At 40.1% G+C, this 17,257-nt stretch overlaps 1 protein-coding gene across 2 annotated transcripts in view; it reads right to left on the bottom strand.

Annotated features, from left to right (window-relative positions):
• Window positions 1-517: 517 nt before the first annotated feature.
• Window positions 518-17,257, bottom strand: part of LHFPL3 (LHFPL tetraspan subfamily member 3) — a 219,337-nt gene continuing 202,597 nt past the window's right edge. For both annotated transcript variants that reach the window (XM_056573520.1, XM_056573519.1), the window contains one exon: window positions 518-3,431. In XM_056573520.1, the coding sequence (XP_056429495.1) occupies window positions 3,418-3,431 (14 nt within the window). In that variant the 3' untranslated portion in view covers window positions 518-3,417. The remainder of the gene's footprint in view (window positions 3,432-17,257) is intronic.

The raw sequence follows: 17,257 nt of genomic DNA, 5'->3' as shown, positions 1-17,257 counted from the left end.
ATGACATTTGTTTAGAATCACAAAGCAGAACCAGTCCATAGACAATTAAAAATTTCCTTCTCAATATCCTAAAAGGGGTACTCCGCCCCTAGACATCTTATCCCCTATCCAAAGGATAGGGGATAAGATGTCAGATCGTGGGGGTCCCGCCGCTGGTGACCCCCGGGATCTCGGCTGCAGCACCCACTTGTTGCGGCTTCCGTAAACGCTGGAGGCTTCGGCTCCTGACCACAGTGACGTGAGATCGTGATGTCACGACTCCGCCCCCGTGTGACGTCACGCCCCGGCCCTCAATGCAAGTCTATGGGAGGGGGCGTGACAGCTGTCACGCCCCCTCCCATAGACTTGCATTGAGGGGGCGGGGCGTGATGTCACACAGGGCGGAGTCGTGACGTCACAATCTCATGTCACTGTGGTCATGAGGCGTTAGGATGAGAGCCTCCAGCTCTGCCGGAAACCGCAACAGGTGGGTGCTGCACCTGAGATCCCGGGGGTCCCCAGCGGCGGGACCCCGGCGATCTGACATCTTATCCCCTATCCTTTCGATAGGGGATAAGATGTCTAGGGGCGGGGTACCCCTTTAATTCTTGCATATAACATGGTCAATCTGTATGCATGACAAGATATATTCCAAAGGTTTTAGTTATAAAAATATAAATACTTCATTTGTGACTTTAGGACTGTTTTAAAACTTTGCATTATTTATAATTTGTAACTATTGTAGACTTTTTCAACATGTATTAGTAGTATTCATTTAGGGAATAATATTTATAGCATACAAATGCTACTTTGGCACATGTGGTGTGCAAGTTAAATGGAAACAAGTGGAAAAATGTTTTCAAATCACCTGGTGCCAGAAAGTTAGACAGATTTGTAAATGACTTCTATTTCAAGATCTGAAGGCTTCCAGTACTTATCATGTGATGTATACTAATGAGAAATTAGTGAAGTTGTTTCCAGTCTGACAACAGTGCTTTCGGCTGACACCTCTGTCCGTGTCAAGAACTGTCCAGGTTAGAAGTAAATCCCCATAGAAAACCTTTCCTGCTCTGGACAGTTCCTGACACAGACAGAGGTGTCAGCAGAGAGCAATGTGGTCAGACTGGAAATAACTTCAACATTTCTTGGAAGTATATCTGTAGTATACAGCAGTTGATAAGTACTAGAAGGGTTAAGATTTTTTAATAGAAGTCATTTACAAATCTCTTTAACTTTCCGGTACCAGTTGATTTGAAAACCTTTTTTTTCCACCGGAGTACCCCTTTAAGTCTCCATGTAGTCCATGGGCATATTCCCCTTCTAACATCTTAGTCCTGCATAATATTAGTTGAAATATTTTACCCCTGCTTTATATGATAAAACAAGAAAAACAAAAACAAAAAAAAAAAACAAGATAAATGTTCCACTCATGAACTCCAGATTCAAACCATCCAAAGTGAAACCAAAGTGATAGCATCACTATTCAATGAGTATGACAATTTACAGGCAATTGAAACAGTACAAACGTTACCTCTTTGTTATAAACTATTTACATAACTATCTTGAGCATCTAAGAACACAGAACATCACCATATACAATCAAGGCTCCTTAAAGAAGAGTCCAACAAATGTAAGGTTTTCAATAATTAAATCAACCATTTTTCTATGTGTCTGTAAAGTGTACAAAAAGTAGAATTGGTAACTCCTTACATGATAAATGATTTGAGACATGTATATTTGTATATTTCAATGATAAAATGCCCCCCCTCTCCCTCTCAGAAAAAAAATAAAATAATAGACATATATATATATATATATATATATATATATGTCTATCTGTGTGTGTTTGTATGGAAAGAGATAAAGAAGTAATGAACACAACCCATAAATCTGTTTAGAATTCATTGGTTAATACTTACATGTAACAATCATAGTGGCTGTGGTTTAATATATATTTCTCTTGCTTAATTTTGATAATCCATGTCTTCACATTTAGACTAGAGTAACATTCAAGGTACCGCACAACTAATGCTCTAACACATAATGCAAGTTGTTCATTGGTTGATAACAAGGCAAGTTTCCTTTAGAACAGAAACATTAAATCAATAGTCAATGACTACGTATTCATTAAGGACACAGGTTCCATAAGTGAAAAGCTACCCACTTGGTAAAATATGTTGTCTACATTTTTTCCACTGTTGAGTAATAAAAACAATAGATTTTTGGCTGAAGTAATAAATTGCCTTTGTGATCACAGGGGGTATATTTTACTCTAGGTGCATAAATAAAATTCATGACGCATGCTTTATGGTCTGCTAAAATATCTAGAGTGTACAGTGATCTTATTTATGTGGCAGTACACAGCGTTACATGATTCTATGTATGGTTCCTCTGTAAGAACAGTAATGAGGCTAACTGGTTGCTGAATAAACAATCATGGTAAAATTGTGTGTACTGATCTATTTCTTAGCATTATGTGGTATATTCTGTGCAAACATGATTTCATTTACAAATTGGCCCTTATTTACTAAGAATGGAGTGTAGGTTTCTTTGTGGGTTTTAATTCCCTACAATTTACGGTATTTACTAAGGTTTCCCTACGTTTTCCACTTTCCCTACATTTTGCCTTTTTTACACATGCTCTGATCTGTCTGGTTTTCCTCAGCTCAAATCCACCACATTTTCTGTGGAAACCTTAGTAAATATGTTGGGTTTTTTTTTGTGAAAATTTCGGGAACATGCCCCGTTTTGGTGACCGCACCCCCTTTTCCCAACAGCCAGGCCCACTTTTTTTGCGGTTTTCTTAGCAAAATGGAGAGTTAGTTGGGGTTTTTTAATTCTGGCACAAATTCTGGCGCAAAATCTGGCGCAGACAGAATTTCGGGCCCAAAATCTGGTGAAGACAGAATATCTAGCGCAATGCGCCAGAATCTGGTGCACAACCTGACAAAACATGTTGGGTTTGCAATAGTAAATGAGGGCCATAACGTCATTCTTCTAATAAGTAAAAAAATATCTGCCAACCAAGACTTGTGTCCATCACGACATTCCATAACAGCTGTTCACCTGTATATAAAATCTGCCCTACTATTATTATTGACAGCAGATGGGCAACAGTTCCATGTAAGAGTTCTAGTAGGATATCTACAATCTGAGAATCTGTAAACTTTTTGACTACTAACATTGTAGGACTTGTTACTCATGGATGACATGTATGATGCATACTGCCTAGTCACTGTTATGTAGTCACAGTTATATATCAGGATAATTAGGAGTTACTCGAAAATGTAGAACAACATACAGAGAAGAATATTCTTTAACTTCTATTTTGGAACAGTAACTTCTGAAACATCCTTGTACACTGAATTTTCTTCTTTCATAATAATAATGTACATAATTATTTCCATGGGTTTTCACTTGTGCTTCTCAATGGACATATTAGCTCAGCAGAACTGCAGAAAAAGAAAGTAACAGAAAGTTGTTATAAATATAACATTTGCCAGTAAGGTTATGTTAAAAAGAATGTATACTTTAAATCTTAAGTATTAACATCCAAATCAGGACCTTTATGGATACCTTAAACTAGCCTGTAGTAGACTGTAGACTTTAGCATTGACTTTAAACATCATGTAACTGTAGGCTGCATAACTTGGTACATACAGTTGTGTCCAAAAGTTTTGAGACTAGACACAAATTAACCCCTTAAGGACTGAGCCCTTTTTCACCTTAAGGACTGAGCCCTTTTTCGCAATTCTGACCACCGTCACTTTAAGCGTTAATAACTCTAAAACGCTTTTACCAAGTAATCTGATTCTGAGAGTGTTTTTCCGTGACATATTCTACTTTATTTTAGTGGTAAATTTTCAGCATAACTTGCATCCTTTCTTGGTGAAAAATCCCAAAATTTCATGAAAATTTAGAAAATGTTGTATTTTTCTAACTTTGAAGCTCTCTACTTGTAAGGAAAATGGACATTCCAAATAAATTTAATTTTTATTCACAAATACAATATGTCCACTTTATGTTGGCATCATAAAATGGACATATTTTTACTTTTTGAAAAAATGAGAGGGCTTCAAAGTAGAGCAGCAATTTTCAAAAATGTCATGAAAATCGCAAAATCTGAAGGAACAGATGTTACAGAACTTCCAGCATGCCTGGATGGTCTAGGCATGCTGAGAGTTGAAGTTTGGCAACATCTGGAGGGCTACCGTTTGGGCACCACTGTAACAGTGGTCACCAAACTGTGACCCTCGCAATGTTGCAAAACTACAACTCCCAGCATGCCCAGACAGCCTTTGGCATGCTGGGAGTTGCAGTCTGGCCTTCCTAGTGGTTGCCACAGTAAAGATCACATTACTTTCACTTTCATTTCTCCCCCCCACCGTCGATTCCCTACCTGAGCCGTGATCTCCGGTGGATGTCTGCGATGATCGCCGGGCCCCACGCAACTGGCCCTCAGGTAAAGGCCTCCATCTTCTCCCCCCTGTTCTGCCCGACATCCAGGGGTGTGCAGAACGGGGGGTTTCCATGGCAACCCCCTGTCCTGCGCTGCCATTGGTCAGAACTCTGACTAATGGCAGGGGATAGGAGGAGATCGCAGCTCTGCGACCTCACTCCTATCCCTTAGGCTGATCGGGGCTGTCACTGACAACTCCGATCATCCCTATTTTCCGGGTGATCGGGTCACCAGAGACCCGATAAGCCCGGAATTGGAGAAAATCGCATGTCTGAATTGACATGCGATTTTCTCCGATCGCCAACATGGGGGGGTCTCAGGACCCTCCTGGGCGATGTACCGGGGTGCCTGCTGAATGATTTCAGCAGGCATCCCGATCCGGTCCCAAACCGGATAGCGGCGGGGACCGGAATTCCCACGGGCGTATCCATACGCCCTACGTCCTTAACCCCTTAAGGACGCAGCCCATTTGGGCCTTAAGGACGCAGAAAATTTTATTTTTACGTTTTCATTTTTTCCTCCTCGCCTTCAAAAAATCATAACTCTTATATTTTCATCCACAGACTAGTATAAGGGCTTGTTTTTTGCGCGACCAGTTGTCCGTTGTAATGCAATCACTCACTTTACCATAAAATACAAATACTATTTGTGTGGGGAAATTAAAAAGAAAACCGCAATTTTGCTAATTTTGGAAGGTTTCGTTTTCACGCCGTACAATTTACAGTAAAAGTGACATGTGTTCTTTATTCTTTGGGTCAATACGATTAAAATGATACCCGTGATAACCTACTTTTCTATTACTGTTGCGCTTAAAAAAAATCACAAACTTTTTAACCAAATTAGTACGTTTAAGATCCCCCTATTTTGAAGACCTATAACTTTTTTTCCTTAAAAGCAGCGGTATGAGGGCTCATTTTTTGCGCCGTGATCTGTACTTTCTATTCATACCATATTTGCTTATATAAAACTTTTAATACATTTTTTATACATTTTTTTTTAGAATAACGTTATAAAAAGCAGCTATTTTGGACTTTTTTTTTTTTACGTTCACGCCGTTCACCGTACGGTATCATTAACATTTTATTTTAATAGTTCAGATATTTACACACACGGTGATACCAAATATGTATATAAAATATTTTTTTAACACTTTTTAGGGGTGAAATAGGGAAAATGGGGCAATTAATGTTTTTATTGGGGGAGGGGGTTTTTCACATTTTTTTTTACTAGATTTTTTTCACTTTTTTTACTTTTATTTTTACACTTTAATAGTCGCCATAGGGGACTATTTAAAGCAATCATTCGATTGCTAATCCTGTTCAGTGCTATGTATATAGGACATGATAAAAACAAGCAATCTCCAGGTAGCAGAGCGGGATCAATGGAAGCGCTGAGACCAGATAAGAAGTTAAAAGGATTTATTTCCCATAATGCAACGCGTTTCACGGTCACCCGCTTCCTCAGGCATGTTGGGTTTAGCAGATTACAAGGTATATATAGGGAAAAGGGGTTAACCCCTTCAAGGAGGAAAATTAAATGAACCCCTTGAGGGGTCAAGCCCTTTAAGCCCTTCACAACAAGATAGAAGCACATGATAACATCACAACAAAGTACCCAATAAAACAAATACAATACAGTTAAAAACAAATATTAAATTTTAACAAAAAAATATTAAAAATATTATAGTACTATATATATAAAAAAATATATATATATATATTTTTCCTTTTTTTTTTTCTTTATTTTTCTTTTCTCTTTTTTCCTCTTTTTTCTCTTCGATGTTTTAACTGGCATTTTCCAGTGCCTCATTAAGACCATCTGGAAATAAAGTAACCAAAGAAAAAATCCAGAAGGATTCCCTATTATTTAATCGCTGTATACGATTATGACTAAAAACTGGAATAGTTTCTAGTATAGTCAGCTTTAAGACATCAATGCATCCTTCATGTTTAAGAAGTAAGTGGCGTGAGACACTATGTAGAACAAAACCATTTTTAATGTTAGATCTATGTTTGTTCATACGTGACCGCATCGTCTGTACGGTGCGGCCAACGTATTGAAGCCCACATGAGCAAGTAAGTAGATAGATAGCAAACGAACTATCACAGGAATAATGATTTTTTATATGGAAACTTTTTTTAGATACTGTGGAGTTAAATGAAACAGACGGAGTGCCAATCATAGCACAACAAAGGCACCTTGGTCGCCCACAAGGAAAAGTGCCCGGGGCTTTGGAACCAACAGAATGGTTTTGTTGAAGAGATTCAGATTTGAACCTACTAGGAGCCACCAAATTTCTCAGGTTCGGGGACCGACGAAACGTAATACCTGGTTGGGATGGCAAACATTTTTTTTTAAATAGAGTCATCCAATAGGATAGACCAATTTTTTCTTAATATTCGGCGAATATCACCTGCTCCACAATTATAATCTGTAATAAAATTATATTTATAGGACTCCTTAGGTACTGTCTGAATAAATTCTTTTTTTCTTTTTCTCACAAGTGTTTCCTGTGATATATCCTTCACCCTATTGAATGCATCGGTTAGGATGGAGGGGGGATAGCCTTTGGATAGAAAACGTTCACGAAGAATGCCTGACTGTTTAAAAAAATCTTGTTTATCGGTGCAGTTTTTGCGTATACGCAAATACTGCCCATAGGGCACGTTTTTAATCCACTTGGGATAATGAGAGCTACTGTATTCCAAAAGACTATTAACGTCTACCTTTTTGAAAAAGGTTTCTGTTATAATCCTATTATTGATATCTTTTTTAATCAACAAATCTAAGAATTCTATCTCATTATTAGAAAAATGTAGGTTAAAAGAAAAACCCCAATCATTAGAATTTAGATAAGAAACAAACTGTTCAGCCAAGATGATAGAACCTGACCAAATAAAGAACAAATCATCTATAAAACGTCTGTAAAAAATAATATGAGAACTGAAATGAGTGGGCTGCTTAATGTACAGGGACTCGAATCGCCCCATAATGTACAGGGGCGATTCGAGTCCCTGTACATTAAGCAGCCCACTCATTTCAGTTCTCATATTATTTTTTACAGACGTTTTACTAAGGGTTTACTAAGGATAGAAGTTGTCAAACCAATCAAATTTGCTTTTATGAAGAGGTGAGTAGAAGCCTTGACAAAGGAATGGCTGTGGATATAGTGTTTCTGGATTTTGCCAAAGCGTTTGATACTGTCCCTCACAGACGTCTGACAGGTAAGTTAAGGTCCTTGGGCTTGGAAACTTTAATTTGTAACTGGATTGAACACTGGCTCATGGATCGTACCCAAAGAGTGGTGGTCAATGATTCGTACTCTGATTGGTCCTCGGTTATTAGTGGTGTACCCCAAGGTTCAGTACTGGGCCCGCTGTTGTTTAATTTATTTATCAATGATATAGTGAATGGTATTAACAGCTCTGTTTATTTCTTTGCAGATGACAGCAAGCTTTGTAGCACGGTACAGTCTATAGAGGATGTGTATAGGTTACAAGATGACTTGGATAGACTAAGTGTCTGGGCATCCACTTGGCAAATGAGGTTCAATGTGGATAAATGTAAAGTTATGCATCTGGGTACTAATAACCTGCATGCGTCGTATGTCTTAGGGGGGATTAAACTGGCAGAGTCACTGGTAGAGAAGGATCTGGGTGTACTTGTAGATCACAGACTACAGAATAGCATGCAATGTCAGGCTGCTGCTTCCAAAGCCGGCAGGATATTGTCATGTATCAAAAGAGGCATGGACTCAAGGGACAGGGACATAATACTCCCCCTTTATAAAGCATTGGTACGGCCTCACCTGGAATATGCTGTTCAGTTTTGGTCGCCTGTTCATAAAAGGGACACTGCGGAGTTGGAAAGGGTGCAGAGATGCGCGACTAAACTAATATGGGGCATGGAACATCTTAGCTATGAGGAGCGATTAAAGGAGTTACAATTGTTTAGTCTTGAGAAGAGACGTTTAAGGGGGGATATGATAAACGTATATAAGTATATAAATGGCCCATACAAAAAATATGGAGAAAAACTGTTCCATGTTAAACCCCCCCAAAGGACGAGGGGGCACTCCCTCCGTCTGGAGAAGAAAAGGTTTAGTCTAAAGGGGCGACACGCCTTCTTTACCGTGAGGACTGTGAATTTATGGAACGGTCTACCTCAGGAACTGGTCACAGCAAGAACAATTAACAGCTTTAAAACAGGGTTAGATACATTCCTGGAACAAAATAACATTAATGCTTATGCAGAATTATAAAACTACATCCCTTTCCCTTATCCCCTTACACCCTTCCCTTCAATTCCCTGGTTGGACTTGATGGACGTATGTCTTTTTTTCAACCATACTAACTATCTAACTATGTATCTAAAAAAAAGTTTCCAAATAAAAAATCATTATTCCTGTGGTAGTTCGTTTGCTATCTATCTACTTACTTGCTCATGTGGGCTTCAATACGTTGGCCGCACCGTACAGACGGTGCGGTCACGTATGAACAAACATAGATCTAACATTAAAAATGGTTTTGTTCTACATAGTGTCTCACGCCACTTACTTCTTAAACATGATAGATGCATTGATGTCTTAAAGCTGACTATACTAGAAACTATTCCAGTTTTTAGTCATAATCGTATACAGCGATTAAATAATAGGGAATCCTTCTGGATTTTTTCTTTGGTTACTTTATTTCCAGATGGTCTTAATGAGACACTGGAAAATGTCCGTTAAAACATTGAACAGAAAAAAGAGGAAAGAGGAAAAAAGAGAAAAGAAAAAAAAAGAAAAAAAAAAAAAAAGGAAAAATATATATTTTTTTTATATATAGTACTATAATATTTTTTATATTTTTTTGTTAAAATTTAATATTTGTTTTTAATTGTATTGTATTTGTTTTATTGGGTACTTTGTTGTGATGTTATTATGTGCTTCTATCTTGTTGTGAAGGGCTTAAAGGGCTTGACCCCTCAAGGGGTTAATTTAATTTTCCTCCTTGAAGGGTTAACCCCTTTTCCCTATACATACCTTGTAATCTGCTAAACCCAACATGCCTGAGGAAGCGGGTGACCGTGAAACGCGTTGCATTATGGGAAATAAATCCTTTTAACTTCTTATCTGGTCTCAGCGCTTCCATTGATCCCGCTCTGCTACCTGGAGATTGCTTGTTTTTATCGTGATTCTATTTCAGCGGGACGAAGCTGCAGAGACCCTTTGATGATACGCCCTGTTTCATTGTTGTACTTGGTTGGAGTACAACTTCATGTGGTAAGCGCAATTCACACTTAGCGTTACCAACTCACCTTTGGTGTTACACTACGGAGCGCAATCCTTTGTGCTTTTTTAATTTCATGTATAGGACATAGCACTGATCAGGGATATCGGTCATCTTCTGCTCTGGTCTGCGGGAAGGCAGATCAGAGCAGAGGACTCCCGGAAGACAGTGGAGCCAGGTGAGGGGACCTCCCGCTGCCGTGCAGGATGATCGGATCGCAGCTGCGGGCGATCCGATCATCCAATTAAGTGACCGCGATGCTGTAGATGCCGTGATCTGTATTGATCACAGCATCTGAGGGGTTAATGGCGGACATCCGCGGGATCGCGGATGTCCGCCATTACGGCAGGTCCCTGGCTGTGATCAACAGCCGGGACCTGCCGCGCATGATCCGGGCATTGCTCCGATGCCCACGGTTATGCTTAGGACGTAAATGTATGTCCTGGTGCGTTAAGTACCACGTCACCAGGACGTACATTTACGGCGCTCGTCGTTAAGGGGTTAAGGACTCGGGATACGCCCTGCGTCCTTAACAGGTTAAGGTTTTTATAAAGTCTGCTGTTTCAGTGTTTTTACATCTTTCAGATGCTTCTATGGTATACTGAAGTATATTTATAACCTTTTTATAATTGTGTAAAATGTTATTGACAAATACATTAAGTGCATAAAATGTTGTACAAATTCTCTGGTTCTGTTTCTCTCAGGGTGCTTTATTGTTGGCATGACACAGGACTTGTAAAATATGTGTAGCTCACTTAGGATAAAAGAAATAATGTGCTTGAGGTTAAAGGTGTTGCCTTCACCCAAAAGGCCTAATGTAATATGTAGAAATTATAAATAAAAAATATTTATGTGAACCAGTCCTCAAAAGCACAGGGGAGAGAAAAAGGAAAAGACTAGTGGAGATGAGATCCAAGAAATGGTCTTTATTATATAAAAAGGATATATATGACCAATCGCCTAGCAGGGCCCTTGCTAAAGGCGAATGGAATATACTGGGTAAAAAATAGATATAATAAAAAATACAGAATATAGTAGGATTAAAATGAGATAAATATGATGGGTAAGTAGCACCAAAGAAAATTCATTAATTAAATATCTGCTGCATATATCAGGAGAAAACGTTCTCAGTCCATATAATTCATAGGGATATTTCAATGAAAAATCCACAAGAAATGTCCAGAATGAAAAGTCACAATTAGTTTGGGTGTGTCCGGAGTAACGGTATATGGTAGTGAGTGTAGCGACAATAGCTACAATAGGAAATTCATGGACAGGTAATGCAGACAATGTGGCAAACACTGTCAGCGATGAAGATGTCAAGTCTCGGTGCACAGCACCACTCACCCTCCTTTGGAGTCCTCAGGTCCGGGCTGGCACGGCTGAGTCCGGCACTCTGGATATCAATGCCCGCCTGGGTGGTATGCTGGGTGAATGGCTGAATCTCCGGGGGTCCGAGTGTCCTGGGTTGGCACGGGAGGCGTCCGGCCTTGGGGAGGATGATGTCCAGGAGTAACTCTGCCGACCGGGGCTGTGAGAGGATGCAGGTAACAGGTGGTGCGGATTGCACGTATGAATAAGGTGCTAACAGCGCGCATGCAGCAGTGGTCCCGGAATCGCGGGCATCCAGCTGTTGCAATTGGAATATGGCAGATACAGTCTATTTGAAGTGATAAACACTTATCGATAATGTGCAGATAATGGGCTAGATGCGTTTCAAGGCCACGGGCCTTTTCTTCAGTAGCTATTGTGGATTTTTCATTGAAATATCCCTATGAATTATATGGACTGAGAACGTTTTCTCCTGATATATGCAGCAGATATTTAATTCATGAATTTTCTTTGGTGCTACTTACCCATCATATTTATCTCATTTTAATCCTACTATATTCTGTATTTTTTATTATATCTATTTTTTACCCAGTATATTCCATTCGCCTTTAGCAAGGGCCCTGCTAGGCGATTGGTCATATATATCCTTTTTATATAATAAAGACCATTTCTTGGATCCCATCTCCACTAGTCTTTTCCTTTTTCTCTCCCCTGTGCTTTTGAGGACTGGTTCACATAAATATTTTTTATTTATAATTTCTACATATGACACAGGACTTATCCTAGTGCTCACCTTTTCTTCTCCAGACAATCATTTTCCATACTTTCCAGTTAGAGGAGGGCTTCATCAGAGAAAAAAAACTTTACAACAGTCCTTCCTGCAGAAGGAAAATCTGCCCACCATGGTTTTCTTGGAGAGAAGTGGCTTATTTGCTGCCCTTCTTGCCAGCCTCCAAAACCTTCACCTCCCTGTGTGTGCAGATGTCTTGACACCTGCCTCTTGCCATTCCTGAGAAATTGATACAGTTGCAGAATCATCTTTTGTAGACAGTGGCACTCCTAATCTTGTTGGACTTTCTTGGGCAATCTAAAGCCTTATACACAACAACTGAGCCTCTATTCTTGACCTTCTAGTTAATCCGATAAATGGTTGACTTAGTGGGCAATCTTTTAAGCAGCAATGTCCTTGCCTGTAAAGCCTTTTAATGCCTGGACAGGTTTGCCTGAAGATAACGATGGTTAAAGGAGTATTCCGGCTGATTTTTTATTTTTTTTAGAATCAACTGGTGCCATAAAGTTAAATAGATTTCTAAATTGCTTCTATTAAAAAATCTTCATCCTTCCAGTACTTATCAGCTGCTGTATACTACAGAGGAAGTTCTTTTCTTTTTGAATTTCTTTTCACTCTGACCACAGTGCTCTCTGCTGACACCTCTATCCATGTCAGGAACTGTCCAGAGTAGGAGACTATCCCCAAAGCAAACCTCTCCGTTTTTGGACAGTTCCTCACATGGACAGAGGTGTCAGCAGAGAGCACTGTGGTCAGACAGAAGAGAAATTCAAAAAGAAAAGAACTTCCTTTGTAGTATACAGCAGCTGATAAGTACTGGAAGGATGAAGATTCTTAAATAGAAGTAATTTACAAATCTTTTTAACTTTCTGGAACCAGTTAATAAAATAAAAAAATGTATTGATTTCCACCGGAGTACCCCTTTAACAGAAGACAATTATTTCAAGCATATCTCCTTTTTAAAGCAACCAGTGTTCTTTTAAAATTCAATAAGCTTGACAGAGAGATTTCAGCTGCCTTGTCCTCTTTAACACTTTCTCCTGAGTTATTGAGAAGATCACTGAAATTATATTAGCAGGTCATTTAGTAACAGGGCTGATGAAATTCAGTGCACATTGGGTTTTTGTGATTAAGTACATTTTTTTTCCGATTCAAAACAAGTTTATTGAAAAAAAATAAACCAGGTACATGGCAGTACAAGAAATGACAGTGTACAACATACTCAATGGCCTTGGGAGGCTGAGGATAAATCCGGTTAGGAAAATAACACAAAACCTCAGTAAAGTTAGGCATAACGATAAGCCAAGAGCAAATATAAACATATTAGGAAGTACTGTGAAATAACCATAGCAATATGCACCAAGTTCTCAGCAGAGCAAAAGGCAAGGCACAGAGTGGTTATGAGAAAGGGAAAAAACAAAGATTATCACAATTAGGCTGGGTTCACACTACGTTTTGTCCCATACGGGAGCGCATACGGCAGGGGGGAGCTAAAAGCTCGCGCTCCCGTATGTGACCGTATGCGCTCCCGTATGTCATTCATTTAAATGAGCCGACCGGAGTGAAACGTTCGGTCCGGTCGGCTCATTTTTGCGCCGTATGCGCTTTTACAACCGGACCTAAAACCGTGGTTGACCACAGTTTTAGGTCCGGTTGTAAAAGCGCATACGGCGCAAAAATGAGCCGACCGGACCGAACGTTTCACTCCGGTCGGCTCATTGAAATGAATGACATACGGGAGCGCATACGGTCACATACGGGAGCGCGAGCTTTTAGCTCCCCCCTGCCGTATGCGCTCCCGTATGGGACAAAACGTAGTGTGAACCCAGCCTTAGCAAGCAACTGAAAACCTGCGCCTAATCCCTGCACTTGTCAGAACACTATTGAGGTTACGAGAAACTGCAAAAAATGAAACAAGCAGCTAAACAACAAAAGGAATAGAGAGTAGAGGAAAAAAGGGAAATGGAAGCATAAATCAGGAAAAATAACAGGGATAAGAAGCGAGGAGCAATGGATAAGAAGACTAAGGGATAAGAAGACTAGAGGGCAAGACCCGACCCAATGCAGGACCCGGGCAGAACCAAGCATGGATTAAAACAAAATTAAACCCCATCAGTTGGGCAGAGGAGTGTGTGAAGAGGAGCAAAACTGAGACCAGGAAAGCCATGTGGCCCCATAATGGTCCACATCTGATGGGAGGACCACCAGAAGCTCCTCCATGCGTTGGACTCGAGAAACCTCAGCTACCCATTCAGCCAGCGAAGGAGGAGCAGGATCTTTCCACTTCCGAGGTATAACCGTCTTGGCCGCCTGAAGGAGGTGGCGAACCAGAGACTTCTTATATCTCGACTGGGCCATAGGGAACATAAATAATAAGGCTGATTCAGGGGTTCGGGGGACCCGAACCCCAGTAATCTCCTCAATGGCGTTCAGGACCGTGCGCCAGAAGGGGGCAAGCCTGGGACAGCTCCACCAAATGTGGGTCATCGTGCCCACCGCCGAATTGCATTTCCTGCACTGGTCAGAAATCGAGGGATACCATTTATGAAGGGTAGCAGGCACCCGGTACCACCTGGAAAGAACTTTATAGCAGGTTTCTTGAGCTTTTGTGGCTATGACTGTCTTGTGGGAAAGAAAAAAGCACTTAGACCACTGTTCGCGAGTGAAAGAGGAACCAAGTTCAGTCTCCCACGCATGACAGAAGGCCAGCAAGGGAGTCGCCTTAGAGGAAATCAATAGACCGTAAATGATGGAGATGGAATGACGGGGGTCCGAGGACGCCATACAAAGATGTTCAAAGGGCGTGAGAGTGCGATGAAGTGAAGAGGTAGAGGGCAGTGATGAGTAAAAGTGGCGAAGTTGTATATATGCAAAGGGAGCCCGTCTGGAGGAAGGTCGGTCCCGGACCAGAGACTCCAAGGGTTTGAGGGTACCATCAGCTAGGACATGGAAAAATCGAAGTGGAGTCGATATGGAAGCCCCCAAAAAAAACTCCTGCAGAGGAATCCCCCAGGGGGAAGTCAGGATTGTCAGTGATGGTTAGAAGGGGGCCTGTATTGTCTATCAAATTAAGAGCACCTTTAGCAGCATGAAGAGAATCTAGCATATGTCTAGTAGAAAAGGTGGTAAAAAATCACCCTGTGAGGGAGGAGACCAGGTCCATGGGAGGGTGGATAGAGCAGGGCCTTGTGGAGGAGCCGCCACCATTGCGCCCAGCGGCACAGAGGAGCTACGGCGGGGCTGAGACCGGGTGAAGTAGGTGCTGAGATCCCGACAGGGAGAGGAGGGCCTGCTCACAGCCTTGGACCTATGTTTCTTCTGGGTTTTTCCCATTAGGTGCGCCAGAGATCGGTGAAAGAAGGGGTGAAGGACAGGAGCTCCTGTACAACACGTCCTCACGCCGCCATGTCAAGCCACACCCCCCGTGATTAAGTACATTTTGATGTCAAATATTGAATTTGCAATTTCTTGAAATTTATCTGATCACTGTTCATAACAATCTAGAGTTAATGCAAATTTCCTCTATAAAAACTGATGCAGCAAACTTTCTGAAAACAAGAATTTGTGTCAGTCTCAAAACATTTGGCCATGACTGTATACTAAAGTAAAAACAATATGTCCCTGCTCAGAGACACACTGCATTTGAAAACTATGCGCCAGAAGGAGCATGGAGGTGGTACATAGAATAGGAAATTGCAAGTGGGGTTCTGGGCAGAAAACAGAAAGACCAAGCATCCAGAGGATGATCCTGTATTTACGTAAGTGCTATATTATGGAGAATGTATACTACATGTATATCTGGAATGAAGTGGGGATATAGCACTTCCACCTGCTATCTGCTACGGAAGCAGCAAGGGACAATAAAAGGATACAACAGATATACCATAAAAATTTTATATATATATATATATATATATATATATATATATATATAAATTAATATACAGTGGGGCAAAAAAGTATTTAGCCAGGCACCAATTGTGCAAGTTTTTCCACTTAAAAAGATGAGAGAGGCCTGTAATATCTGTATATCTCAACTATGAGAGACATAATGAGGAAAAAAATCCATAAAATCACATTGTCTGATTTTTTAAGAATTTATTTGCAAATTATGGTGGAAAATAAGTATTTGGTCACCTACAAACAAGCAAGATGTCTGCCCGGGCAACGAAGGAGTGGCTTCGTAAGAAGCATTTCAACGTCCTGGAGTGGCCTAGCAAGTCTCCAGATTTCAACCCCATAGAAAACCTTTGGAGGTAGTTGAAAGTCTGTGTTGCCCAGCAACAGCCCCAAAACATCACTGCTCTAGAGGAGATCTGCATGGAGGAATGGGCCAAAATACCAGCAACAGTGTGTGAAAACCTTGTAAAGACTTACAGAAAATGTTTGACCTCTGTCATTGCCAACAAAGGGTATATAACAAAGTATTGAGATTAATTTTTGCTATTGACCAAATACTTATCTTCCACCATAATTTGCAAATAAATTCCTAAAAAAATCAGACAATGTGATTTAACCCCTTAAGGACCGGAGGTTTTTCCGTTTTTGCATTTTCGTTTTTTGCTCCTTGCCTTTAAAAAATCATAACTCTTTCAAATTTACACCTAAAAATCCATATGATGGCTTATTTTTTGCGCCACCAATTCTACTTTGTAATGACGTCAGTCATTTTGCCCAAAAATCTATGGTGAAGCGGGAAAAAAAATCATTGTGCGACAAAATTGAAAAAAAAAACGCTGTTTTGTAACTTTTGGGGGCTTCCGTTTCTACGTAGTACATTTTTCGGTAAAAATGACACCTGATATGTATTCTGTAGGTCCATACGATTAAAATGATTCCCTACTTATATTGGTTTGATTTTGTCGGACTTCTGGAAAAAATCATAACTACATGCAGGAAAATTAATACGTTTAAAATTGTCATCTTCTGACCCCTATAACTTTTTTATTTTTCCGTGTATGGGGCGGTATGAGGGCTCATTTTTTGCGCCGTGATCTGAAGTTTTTAACGGTACCATTTTTGCATTGATAGGACTTATTGATCACTTTTTATTCATTTTTAAATGATATAAAAAGTGACCAAAAATGCACTATTTTGGACTTTGGAATTTTTTTGCGCGCACGCCATTGACCGAGCGGTTTAATTAATGATATATTTTTATAATTCGGACATTTCCGCACGCGGTGATACCACATATGTTTATTTTTATTTTTATTTACACTGTGTTTTTTTTTTTATTGGAAAAGGGGGGTGATTCAAACTTTTAATAGGGGAGGAGTTAAATGATCTTTATTCACTTTTTTTTTGCACTTTTTTTTTGCAGTGTTATAGGTCCCATAGGGACCTATAACACTGCACACACTGATCTTCTATGTTGATCACTGGTTTCTCATAAGAAACCAGTGATCAACGATTCTGCCGGATGAC

The sequence above is a fragment of the Hyla sarda genome, chromosome 4, assembly GCF_029499605.1.
Source record: "Hyla sarda isolate aHylSar1 chromosome 4, aHylSar1.hap1, whole genome shotgun sequence".
NCBI classification, from domain to species: domain Eukaryota; kingdom Metazoa; phylum Chordata; class Amphibia; order Anura; family Hylidae; genus Hyla; species Hyla sarda.
The sequence above is the reverse complement of the archived record's forward strand: the minus strand, read 5'-3'. Positions and strand labels throughout refer to the sequence as shown.